The sequence below is a fragment of the Abramis brama genome (genome assembly GCF_963993115.1).
Source record: "Abramis brama genome assembly, chromosome: 5".
In the NCBI taxonomy this organism is placed as follows: Eukaryota; Metazoa; Chordata; class Actinopteri; order Cypriniformes; family Leuciscidae; genus Abramis; species Abramis brama.
In genome coordinates, this window is record NC_139967.1 from 2,207,779 (window position 1) to 2,220,356 (window position 12,578).

At 39.4% G+C, this 12,578-nt stretch overlaps 1 protein-coding gene across 3 annotated transcripts; it reads right to left on the reverse strand.

The window, feature by feature from the left end:
* Window positions 1–1,301: 1,301 nt before the first annotated feature.
* On the reverse strand, window positions 1,302–12,467 carry LOC311082708 (cytosolic phospholipase A2 gamma-like). 3 transcript variants are annotated; one of them, XM_084113745.1, is made up of 14 exons: window positions 12,412–12,467; window positions 12,131–12,233; window positions 11,872–12,014; window positions 11,584–11,785; window positions 9,681–9,783; window positions 9,438–9,578; window positions 8,319–8,384; window positions 8,147–8,218; window positions 7,470–7,613; window positions 7,143–7,286; window positions 6,445–6,522; window positions 6,214–6,368; window positions 5,664–5,829; window positions 1,302–5,582 (listed from the first exon to the last, which is right to left on the reverse strand). In XM_084113745.1, exons 1-14 carry the CDS (start codon window positions 12,435–12,437, stop codon window positions 5,419–5,421), a joined length of 1,707 nt encoding a protein of 568 aa, XP_083969871.1. In that variant the 5' UTR covers window positions 12,438–12,467; the 3' UTR covers window positions 1,302–5,418. The 3 variants fall into 3 exon arrangements, with proteins under 3 accessions (XP_083969871.1, XP_083969870.1, XP_083969872.1); XM_084113744.1 differs by having other exon boundaries at window positions 12,131–12,254; XM_084113746.1 differs by lacking the exon at window positions 7,143–7,286 and having other exon boundaries at window positions 12,131–12,254.
* Between the last annotated feature and the right edge of the window lie 111 nt (window positions 12,468–12,578).

The window sequence follows — 12,578 nt, forward strand, 5'->3', positions numbered from 1 at the left end:
GAGTCAGAAATGGTTGAGCATGGAGGCTTCAGGGTTTTTTCCTAGCGCATATAACATTGAGCTTCTAGGGCGCAAGGCTGTGGTGTCACAGGATGCATCTGAATTGGTTGCTGATGCATTTAGGTTTCTCTGGGTCGAGGCACATTGAGTCCTTGTGAAGAAGTGACCTTCTTCACCGCTGCAAGCGGCAGCACTGGCACACATATTCACACACACACACACATACACGCAACCACACACACTTTTCTCACCTGTTGATGCTGCTATTGGAGAAGCGGGTGCACACGCGATCCCGATAGCACTTAGTCATTCATCCACATTCCACACTTCCCCTCTGTTATTCCTTCCAGACATATCACTCATTCTCATTATTATGTATTAATATTAAATCGTGTGAAAATCATATGGTGTAACCGGGTTGCTGGGAGCTGCACCGGCAAACTCAAGCTCAGGTAGCGCAAGCGGTTAGGGCGTCATCGGACTATGCTGTGCCGGCGCAGTGGACCGGAACCCGGTGAAACCATGTTGTGTCTATATGTGGGGTACCCAAGTTTTAGGTTAAAAGACACACAGTAATTTGAGTTATGGTGGTCTTGTTTATTATGTTATTATGTTTATTGAAATTAGTTTGTATAAAGTTTGTTTTGTTCTAAGGTGGGGATGTATGTCAATCTGAATGTGGAAGATCACCTTATGACACTTACCTATTAATTGTGGTGCCAGAGAAAAGGGCTCCAGAACAGGACTTGAGACTCCAGAACAGGACTTGTTTACCAAGTCGAGCCAAAGTGCTACTACAAAGTCGTGAGCTATACCTATATCGTATATTGTGGATTCTTGTGAGTTTGTGTACATATTCGTCTAGTTTAATCTCTTTGATTTATTTTGTTGTTTTATTTTTGTTGTTTTATTACTTTGTTTTACGGTACTGTGCACTTGTATATATACTGACTTTCTGGCACTTGTAAATAATTACCACCATGATCTGAAGAGTGCTACAGGTTGAGCCATCATTTTTATTTATTTTTTCGGACTGTAACACGTCCGCAGTATAGACTCGAGGTGACCCAGTTGGGCCTGCCAAAGGTCTACTGCCTCACAGTCCTTCAGCGCTTAAGCCTGACAAGCTTGTGCTTGGTGACATTCACAGTGCATTGGTCAGCATGGCGAAGTGGGTATTAACGTCCCCATATCGTCAGTTACTGACGCAGCGTTGAGTTGCCTTGAAAGGGAACGTCTTAGGGTTATGTATGGTGTAACGCAGTTCAGATGTTATGGGAAGAAGGAGACGGGAACCGGCGAACATTCATGAAGCTTTAATATCAAAAATAAATCAACAACAAAACGAAAGTAAAAGACAGCAGCCCCTCACGGACGACTGCTGTCACATAATAAAACATAAAAATCACAACATAAGTCCAGGCCTGTCCTCTCTCACTCTTCACTGTCGTCGCTCCTCCTTTATGCTTCCACTCCTCCGTGAGAGATACGAGACCGGTGCATCGCGCAGGTGTCGCTCATCAGTAGGGATGGGAATTGATAAGAATTTAACGATTCCGATTCCATTATCGATATTGCTTATCGATCCGATTCCTTATCGATTCTCTTATCGATTCTTATTGGGTGAGGGAATAAGTACAAATTTGTTTGTATTAACTCGCTTTAATATCTGATCAGAAGACAAAGCACAGAGTATACACAAATTATGTGTAGCAACCTCAGAACAAACCTAAAAGTAGGTGAGCTACTTCTCAAAGTAAAGTCCAGGGACCTATAGCCTAGGGCAGTGTTTCTCAACCAGTATGCCATGGCACACTAGTGTGTGCCTTGAAAGATTATCAAGAAGAGTGCCTTAGGATTAGGAAATTGACAATTTTCACATTCATTGGTCCGGACAAAAAAAAAAAAAAAAAACTGCCATTTATGTGCCAAAACTAAAAACACAGACTGAAAACAGTTTAGGAAGAGCTTGTGTCTTTTGGAATATTAACAGTGCTCATTTGGATTAGGCTATTGAGTTACTAAAACAATCTTTGTCAAATAATACACAGGTTTTCTTCACATTTTGAACGTTTTTGTTTCCATTTGTTTAATTTCAAGATCTGATGTGACTTATCCATTGTTGTTTTTACAGCTACAAAGCTGGGAGCACTAAATGATATTCAGTCACATTATACACGCTTTTAACATTAAATAAAGCACAAAAATAGTACCTGATATTATCATTGCCACACTTTGAGATTGTTGTTCCAGCGCGACGTCGCAGTAAAATAGGATCCGTTTCAAATAGAATCGTCGCGTGTCGCGGCTGGTTAAACTTTGATTAACATGGAAAATGATACTTTTTATCGCGTGTCGCGCCGTCGCGTCGGATGTAGTTAGGACGCGGTCAGAGCGCTTCTGCCTCGATGCCATGTTTGCTCATAGTGTTTGCTACGTTCTGAACCAAAACAACGCAGCACGTGTGTGACGTCGTGTCACATTTGAACGAGCGGAACCAATAAGCGGAATCGTTAAGTAGGCATACTAACAGTTCCAAGGAATCGATTCACTGGGCACCGGTTCTGAAGAAGAACCGGTTCTCGGTTCCCATCCCTACTCATCAGTAATCACGCCACCGGCCTCGTGCCGCTCTCTCACGCCCCTCGGCCTCGTCCTGCTCGCCACATAAGGGGTGCTTCACAATATCCCTCCTCTTCTCCTCGCTCCTCCGTCCTCCATCCTATGACCCAGAAACCGATCGAGCTCAGCCATCTTGAAGGACATCTCAATTCTCTAATTGCACCGCGAGGAGTTGAGGATTGAGGAGTGAGGAGGCTTCCAGAGGAGTCATGAGCGAGGATACACAGGTTTATCCTATGTGGAAGTAGCCTAGAAATCTAGCAAAAGTTTATTTTGCAGCCAGGGTAGTCTAGCAACTTTCCGTTGACTTTCGGAGCTGTAAAAACATAAATTGGGTCAGGCCAATCACATCGTGTATAGAGTAGGCGGGGCGGGCTTAACATAATGATGACAGAGTTGCGACGGTTCCCTGCTACTTGAAAACAAAGAATGGCTGCTGCTGGAGAACAGTCTTTCGAATCGGCTTTGGAGTTAAGCTTGGAGTTAAGCTTTTCTTTGAGAAAAGAGCAAAGAACGGCACTTAAAGCAGAACTTGGTAACTTTTTTAACTTAATAAAACTATCTAGAAATCATTTGGATGGTTAAACAACCTGTTCTGGTGATATTGGTGACTTTCCCCGCTCCCCTCAGCGTTCCCAGGCGGAAAACCAACCTTGCAACTTGGGGACTACTGTCCCGGCAAGATAGAAATTGGAAGTCTCGTGAGAAGCGAGAACGAGCGCGAAACACGAATTGCTTTACGGCAATTCGACATAAACACAAATGCATGTATGATGTATTACCAGATTACCCACCTCGGTAGACATAGCTCCACACGATACAGTTGGCTTGCTCCGATCAAAACAAACGCACATGAGCAGCGGTAAAGAGGGGGAGGAGGCCGCCGCAAGTGAGTTTTTTACGACTGTGTTGTGAAATATACGCCCCACAGCTGTAGGGGGACCTCGTGGGGAAAACATGCGACAACAAAAGGGAAAATCAGCGAAGAAGTGACTAGAGTTCGCTAGAGTTGCCGAGTTCTCCTTTAAGTCATTCTTAAAAAAGGAAGATGTGTTCGTAGTTTTGCCGGCCAGATTCAAAAGTTGAATCTATCAACTAACATTAGCTCCTCTGTTGGGAAAACGCTCTGGTTGGTTGAAGCGCTGTCCTATTGCATGCATAGTGAATTTGAAAGACAGCCGTTTATCCCGCCCCTCGGATTGAGCCGTGTCTATGGTTCAATCGCCAGTTGCCAGACCTAACATCTTGATGTAGGTCTGGCTTGCCAGGCTAATGTGGAAGTGTTTTATTGACTAAACGTAACGCACGTATCAATTCTCCTCCCCCTTCACATCTCTCACAATAATCTTAATTTATACTTTATACTTGTTTATATAAACCACATATTTCAACAGAGTATCTTGCTTTATTATTATATATTATGAATTTCTTAAATAACCAAATACAACATAAGGGCAGATCCTTTGAGCGCAGCTGATGACGCGGTGAAGTGACGCTCGAGTGATCAAATATTCCAATGTATAAAAAAGGATTTTCTTCTATTCCTCCGTCCTCCTTTTCTTTCCTTGCAGTCTTCCCTCGCATCCTACAGGGGGAGGAGCTGAGACGCGAGGAAAGGAAGCGAGGAAAGGAAATGAGGATGCACAAATAAGAAATGAGAAGCACCCATGGTATGTAGTTTCCCTGAGGAATCTTGATTTATTTAAATATTTGTAAAAATTTGTTAACGATATTGTAATCATATTGTGTAGTTCTGCTTGGAGTTGATTGTTTTATTTGTGATAATAACGCAGTGAAACATGCCAAATTGTGCAATATAATTTTTGTCCAGGCGGTCATACAAAGAAATTATGAACACATGCATAGACAAGAGAGAACCAACAAAATATTAATAAATTGTATTAGTGAAATGTTGTAATCATTGTTTGCTTTTTCCTTTCAGCTTTTTGTTTTCCTTTTTTTTTAAATCTTATTTGCATAGTAAAATAAAACCTGTAGCTGTAGTTTGCACTTAGTTTGCACTGCTAGCTGGCAACAAAGGATTCCATTCATTGTGCTAAGCTAGGTTAGCGGTGGCGCTTCCAAACTAAAACAATGCATGCACTTAGACAAAAATGCGTTTTCCCACCTATCTAAATGTAGGAAAGATGGTGAATAAGCCCTATTTCAAAAAACAGTGGAGTGTTCCTTTAAAGGTGCAGTATGTAAGAATGACTACTAGTGGTCGAAACAGGTACTGCAGTATTATTCAAAATATTGGAGATCGTGGTTTCTCCCGCCTCCTGCTCCTCAGACTGGACGGCGCTCACTCGGGTTGCCAGTTTGAGCACGCGCAACAGGAACGAGCGCAATGGACAATGAAAATTGGCAAATTGGCAACGTGCAGTATCACAGACCAAAACAAAAAGAAACATTCCAGCCTGGAAACGCACATTTCAAAGTAAAATAGCTGGCTGTAGAAGTGTTTTTCAGAGAAACAAGTATGTGAATTTAGCATGTTTCCCAAATATCTGCAAACATATTATGGTATTTTTATGCTTTAGTAGAGTGAAAAAGATACATACAGCACCTTTAATGATCAGCTGTTTATATGAACAGACTGAAACATGCAAAAACTATTTAACATTAAACAGAAAAAAACATAATGATTGGCCTATTGCTCCGTCCACATGTTTACATGCACATTTCACATGCGTCAAAAATGTGTCCACATTAAGTGTAACTGGAATTTACATTAAAACACACAGTGAGGACTTTGCCGTCTAGTTTCATAACGCTGCACACCACTGATATTTATTATTCATCTTTTGTGCTTTTCATGGCCAGATTAATCTGCTCCATTAATCTGTCTTTGTTGTTTGTGATGTTTTTTCCGGCGATCTCCATCAGATCAGTGATCATCTCAGCGCTGTAAGAACCTTGAAAAGTGGTATATTTGTTCCTCCACTCCTCAATATCATCTGATGAAACATTAACACACTTAAATCAGAACACAGTTGATATTTCAGTTTTATTCAGGACATTGTAAGATCATAACTTGCCTCCACAGTTGACCTCATTAAAGAGAGGGATGTGGATCACGGTTGGAGCGTTTTGGCCTTTCAACACATAGAAGTCCTTCGGTTTCTCTGAGTGTCCATTGGGAATGCTGACCTCAGGGAAAGGGATGTTTAGTTCCCCGCACGTCTCAGCAGTTTTCTTCACTGTCTGCAGTAGAAAAACAGCTCATTATTTCAAGTTTAAATTTAAAGTATTCACCAAAATCGTAAGGATGAGAAACCCCCTCTGAGATAAATGAGAATGCTAACGGACAGCACTCAGGTATTATAAATTAATATGGTTAGATGAAAACCCATGCTTTTATTTTTAAATGGTTTTCTTTCTTGTTTTTTGACATACAGCATTTGAAATGATCTGTTAATGTGTTTATTTTAGATTAGTCTGAACTCTGTCACTAACAATGTCAAAAATCTGCTGTTGAAGAAACAAGTCACAGGTTTGGAACGACATGAGAGAGAGTAAATTATGATTTCTAGGGGATTTATCTCTTTAAATGAACTTCTATGAGTGAATTCTCTGTGCGTATAATACCGTGAAAGGATCACCGTCACTAAAATCCAGTGAAATGATGAGGTCGATGTCTCTCTCTCCTCTCAGCACTGGGAAATAGGGGGAGTTCAGCAACAGTCCAGCGTCTTCAAAGTCTCTCGTCTCACTTTCCAGAAGAGTGGAGGGCACTGCTTCATCTGAGGGATCACAGCATTATTATATTATTCACAATGAATTTCCAGTTAGCATCTGTCTATGAGTTTCTGTTCTCACCTTTCATGTTGTGAAGAAAGTCATATTTCCTGCCCCAGATCCACTGAGCCATGCAATCAAAAATACTCACCCAAAGATCTGTAAAACATATACGGTGGTTCTTAAATTCAGTAAATGGTTCTGATACTGTTTTATATTCTGTATATGTTTTTATAATTCAACTTTTGGAGTATTTCTTTATTTCTCACTGCACATTTCTTAATATTATGCCTAAAATGTGTTTTGATATCATTATTAATAAGGATTGTATGATTGTTATATAATATCAGTTTTTAAATGCATGATATTTAAAGTGTACTTAAAGTATACTTACAATTGTTCCACTTTAGCACAATCAAATATACTTAAGTATATCTCAGACCTCAGCACTATTTCCTCACAATTAAAGTTCATTGAGTATGAAATTAGTTGTTCCAGTTTAGCAGACTTTAAGTATACCAGTTTGGTATTCCAAAAGTACAATTGCAGGGTATTTTTATTAAGCAAATAAATATGTAAATGTATTTGTAGTATACTTAGCACAAAACAATGTATTTCAAATACATTTTAGTATATTTGTTTTTCACTAAGATGGTGCTATTGGAAGCTTTATGGAATCTTACAGTAAAGCACATTCGGTTTATGCATCAGTCTGGCTAGAAAATCAAAAATGAATTACATTATACAAATCAACACATTGTAAAGACAGGTCAACCTACCAACATGCTTGAAACTGTGGTAATGACTAAAAAATTTAAACACATCCGCAGTGTATTGTTTCATAAACTGTTTTGCATCAACTATTTTAGCGACATTCAATTGGCGTGTTTGATAAATCAGCTGATGTTTGCCTCCAGAGATCTCTAAGAAAAGAGGAGAACATGATTGAGTTATTTTAATCTGATGCAGGTTTGTGTATCTTGTGTTAACTAGATGTTTTTGCATATTACCGTTTCATCAATTAGTTTGTAGTTTATTTTACTATTTAAATGTTGCTGAAAGGCCATTAAAGATACATTTTCCAGCACACTTTTGTGTATTCTTACCGCTCAGTTCTGTTCTGATGCGTTTATCGTAAGCTGACGGATCTTTGCCATTCAAAACCGAGAGATTCATGTCCACAAGATCCATGAGCGCCTGGTAACATTTGTCTATGGGAGGGGAGTCTGATTCTTCTGAAGAAAACAGACCTTGAACAAACATGAACACAGGGCAATATGTCTTGAATATCAAGTGTTTTCCATCCCCAAATTTATGACATTCAGATATCAGGTGTTTTAAGGTGACAATCATCATTATAGCTCACTTTTATTTTTCATCAGTAAAGAGTTTAACTTTTTATTCCTCAGCAGGAAGCATGAACAGATCATTAGACACAAAATAATAATAATAATATGTTTTATTTATAAAGCGCCTTTCCCAAGCTCAAGGTCGCTGTACAAGAAGATTACAAAAACACAGCATTAAGCATTAGTATGCATCACATAGGACACATATACATATACAATATACAGTAACAAAACAGCAGAACACTGAACAGAGGAGGGTTGGAAATACTGTAAGAACAGATAGGTTTTTAGTTGAGTATATAGTAGAAGTGTAATAAAGAGTTAGAGGAAGAGAATTCCAGAGTTTGGGAACCACAGCACTGAATGATCTTCCACATATACCACAAAAGATAAATCAACTTGTCAATAAATAAAAGATATAATAAATGCTTTACCTTCCCACGTTTCCGTACACATCATCATTTCTGTTCGTGTTTTAGATTTAGGTTTTAAATGCTGTAATAACTCTGGGGGGGGGGGGAATCAAATAGAATTAAGGTTCACATGATAATGAAATGACTCTCAGCTTTAGACAGAACTGAATCTTCAGAACAAATAAAGTTGCACCTCCTATTTTTTCCCAGAGGAATTTACGGATCTCGTCTTCATCAGCTAAAGCGCTGCCGCACAGACCTGCAGAAAACACTTTTAAGTTTAAAAGTGTTCACAATAAACAAAAATGTATCATTTTTAAAACAAAATGCGTAATACAGTCTGATTTAAGCTCTTATTGTTAAGCAAAAATAATCTTTCCTTTAAATCACTGTGTAATGAGAAGGTTTATGTTGAAAAGCAGCACCTCAGTGTGTTGGTGAAATGATTTTAATGATTTTTCAGCATTTCTAATTTTAATGCTTTATATTTCAGTTTTGACAGACCTGGGCCCGTATTTATTAAGCTTCTCAAAGTGCCCTTTTAGTCTTATGTGCTAATAATTCATGAAATTTACTCCATCTTTCAAACTTAAGTATAAAAGCAAGTTATCACATTTCTTAAGGCTAAGAATCACTCTTTCTCCCCCGGTTATTTAAGACAGCTCGAGAGGTCTAGGAGTTGCCAGTAGGGGCTTGTGAAGGCACTGAGACCTGTGCGAATCTTTCAGGAGAGGAAGAATGTTTTGTTAACAGCACACCGGTTTAAAATTTGTAATTAAGACATGGTGGAAAATGTGTTTATCTTTCATTTCCAATGTGTATATCATAATGTATTCTCTTGAAAATTATTTATTGTCAAATGTGTGTTGAATGTAAACTTTCACCATTCAATGTAAATTTATCTGAGAATATTCTTAAATAAGGAAATCTATTCAGTGATTGGTCCATAACTATGTTGTCATCCAAAATCCCATTTGTGGCACAGCAAAGCATTGTGAATCATCTCCAAGACTGACACTTAAGATTTACTTCTACACTTCACTTAAATTACGACTGAGATGCTTGATAACTAACTTTTAAAAGCTGCTCTGAGCCAAGAATTGTTTTACTCTTAAGTCAATTCTTAGCAGTGTTCTTGTGAGTAATTCTCAGAGGCTTGATAAATGAGACCCCTGATCTCCAGATCAATCCCAGATACTATTGATCTGTTTTACACTATTCTCTAATTCAGGTCAATGTACAACGGAGAATCAAGAGAATGTAAGTTGATATTATAAATATTAATAAACTCTCCTGTAACAGAGTTTGTTACCTTGCAGGTACAGCATGTCAATCTCAGGCTGGTTCTTGATCTTACAGCCATTTACAAACTTGCTGCCAAAGTTGGATGTTTCCACAAACGCTCCAGTGAGGGAATAACCGGCTTCATATGGAGTGAACTCAAACCAGGGGTCTGCAGACAGAAACACATCCATATAACAGCTGACACAAACACAGTAACTCTGTCTGTCTTTCACACACACACACACACACACACACACACATACACACACACCTGCATCTTTGTTCTGTTTGCTGTGCTTGTCGATCACTGTGTAGATGGGAAACGGGTCTTTACTCTTCTGGTCCCACTGATCTGAGAGTGTGTGTTCGTCAATCTGAAGAGGAAAAAAAAATCAGTGTTGGTGTAGGAGAGAACTGGGACAATTTATTCAGTCACAATCAAGCTCAAGTGAAAAACACCTGCTAGTGTAACCGGTTCTCGCTACCCGTTCTGATTCTATCCAGGGTCTCCGGCCTGGAAAGCTAAAGACCGCAGTCTCTATTGTTACTCTTGAGATCAGGGGAGTGAGGTTTACACACACAGCTCTCATTGGCCTGCAACAGTTACACTAGGAATCGATTATAAATCTCAGATTTTCAATAGGGTCTCAGACTTTTGACTTCTATATTATCTATATTTTCCTACTATGGAAGTCAGTGGGGTCCATCATCAACTGCCTGGTTACCGACATTCTACAAAATATCTTCTTTTGTGTTCAGCAGAAGAAAGAAATTCATACAGGTTTGAAACAACTTCAGGGTGAGTAAATAGGGGCTTTCGCACTGGGTAAATCTAGGAACTAGCCACCAGGATGGTTCCCAGAGAACTAATGGTTCCCATAGGAAAGTTTTCCTGGTTGCATTAGCCTCATCAGTAGGAACTCTGAAGTGACGTAAGATAAGACGTATATTGTTGTTGTGACTTTTATTTTGACGGCGCTGAGAACGCCAGAGCTCATAGTGCTCGCATTCTCCGTGTTCAGTAGTTTACGATCTGTCTAACACGTTATTAGATAGAACTGTTATACCTAGAAAGTAGACAGTGATGAAGAGTTATTAGAGTATGTTGTGTGTTGATGTCCAGTGTTGCTGAGCAGAAATACATAATCATGTTTCTCTTGATCTCCTCAGAGTCGCGTTGGATTTTCTCCTCAGTGCAAAGGTTTAGAGCTTCATCTATCACTATTTTACATGTTCGTAGAGTTAGTTTCTGGAGTAAATATATAGGCTTTAATCTGTGTGTTTACACAGCTTTTTAAAACTGGCGTGTGCTGGTGTTTTGCGTGCGTTTGGCCAATCAGCGAACACTAACGTCACGGATAGTTCCTATAGCGCTGGTTTAGGCCGACTCTAAATTAGTTCCTCCAAAAGGAGTTTCTAGAACTAAAATTCCCAGTTCCTGCGGTGCGAACACGCCGACATCCTGGAACTTCCGCCAATAGTTCTAGGAACTGTGAAAAGGTTCCTCCGGTGCGAAAGCCCCTAATGATGACAGAATTTTTAAGTAGACTATACCTTTATATCGCCCTATAATCCATCGCGCTCTAAACTAAATTCGAGGCTTTTGGTCATACCTAGGATATCCAGATCCACCAAAGGAGGGAGAGCATTTTCACATTTAGCTCCGAAACTCTGGAATAGCCTTCCTGATACTGTTCGTTGCTCAGACTCACTCTCCCAGTTTAAAACTAGATTAAAGACGCATCTCTTCAGCCAGGCATTCATATAACATTTTAAATCTTACTGTTCAAACTACAATCTGGCCTCTAGTTCATAAATGCCAGAGGAGAACTGGCCCCCGACTGAGCCTGGGTTCTCCCAAGGTTTTTTTTCTCCATTGGGTCACCTGATGGAGTTTTAGGACACCATTAGGTCACTTGATGGAGTTTTCGGTTCCTTGCCACTGTTGCCTTTGGCTTGCTCAGTTGGGGATATTTTGGGGATATTAATTTAATTTTATCAATCAATAAATTTACACTAGAAACAACCTTGTTGTGTTATTTTGGTTTAATGCTGTGAAGCTGCTTTGATGCAATCTGTATTGTGAAAAGCGCTATATAAATACACTTGACTTGACTTGACTTGACCTTTAAGATCATACATCATTGAGGGTTGCGTTATGAATAGTTACAGACCTCCTTCACAATTGTCGTGATGAACATCACTGCCCAGACGTCAGTCAAGCTGAATAGGTCTTTCTCATAGTAATATTTCATCAGTTTGTCATAAGCATCTCCCCAGCTGACTGCAGGACCGCTGAGTCTCTGGACGATCTTGTCTTTCACAGTCTCTAGTTTGGTGGACCAGTCTGGCTCCTGATATAAGGAGGCCATGCACCTTCAGAGGAACAACATATGCTCTCATTTATGACATTCAACCAGTGTGTGTGTGTGTGTGTGTGTGTGTGTGTGTGTTGTTTGTACCAGGTGGATCCAGAGACTCCGCTCAGATAAAGCACACAGTCCAGAAGACCTGTTTTCTGGAGTTGATCCAGGGATCCCAGCAAACCCACCATGGCTCTTTCTCCTCCTCCAGATCCCAGTAATGCAATGTTTGGCACCTCATTCTGAAACACACACAGTTTGTTTTCGCAAACATTTTATGTTTATCAGTTACAGCATCATTTGTAAGAAAAAGGAATAGCCAGGCAGATATAAAGTAGCCTATACAATAAGGTTTTACCTCACTGCAGTGTATCTGAAGTTTCTTCAGGCTTTGGAGAACATCTTTTCTCCTATTGTCTACAAACTCCTTCTCCTTCTTATTCAGAGAGTGTTTGTCATCACTGCAGACAGACAGACCAGTGCTGCATTTAACATCACATACTGTAATGCTATTTCATATATTTAGCATTTTGAACAGTTATTTGCACAATTATCCAGTTTGTTATAGACTTGTGTAATGTAGTACAGTACTTCTAGGCGATATAATGGAGTAAATCTTAGAAATTTGAGCACAATTACCTTTCCTGGTGTTTAGATGCACTCATCTATAAAACAATGGAGTCAAACATTAAAGTTAAAATCTATAATTCGAAATTTAATAGGGAACATATTTTGAAACTCTTTTGATCAACTTTACAGTTCTTTTGATAAAAATGACTCAAATGTCAATTATTGAGCCACTTTTG

What these genes read in the sequence shown, in the direction of transcription:
- LOC311082708 (XM_084113744.1), bottom strand. Translation starts at nt 12,437, where the DNA reads ATGAGTGCATCTAAACACCAGGAAAG. An exon ending in CCACAGTTTCAAGCATGTTG is followed by an intron (nt 6,523 to 7,142) that starts GTAGGTTGACCT and finishes TATGTTTTACAG; the next exon opens with ATCTTTGGGTGAGTATTTTT. An exon ending in GTGACGGTGATCCTTTCACG is followed by an intron (nt 5,830 to 6,213) that starts GTATTATACGCA and finishes TTTCTACTGCAG; the next exon opens with ACAGTGAAGAAAACTGCTGA.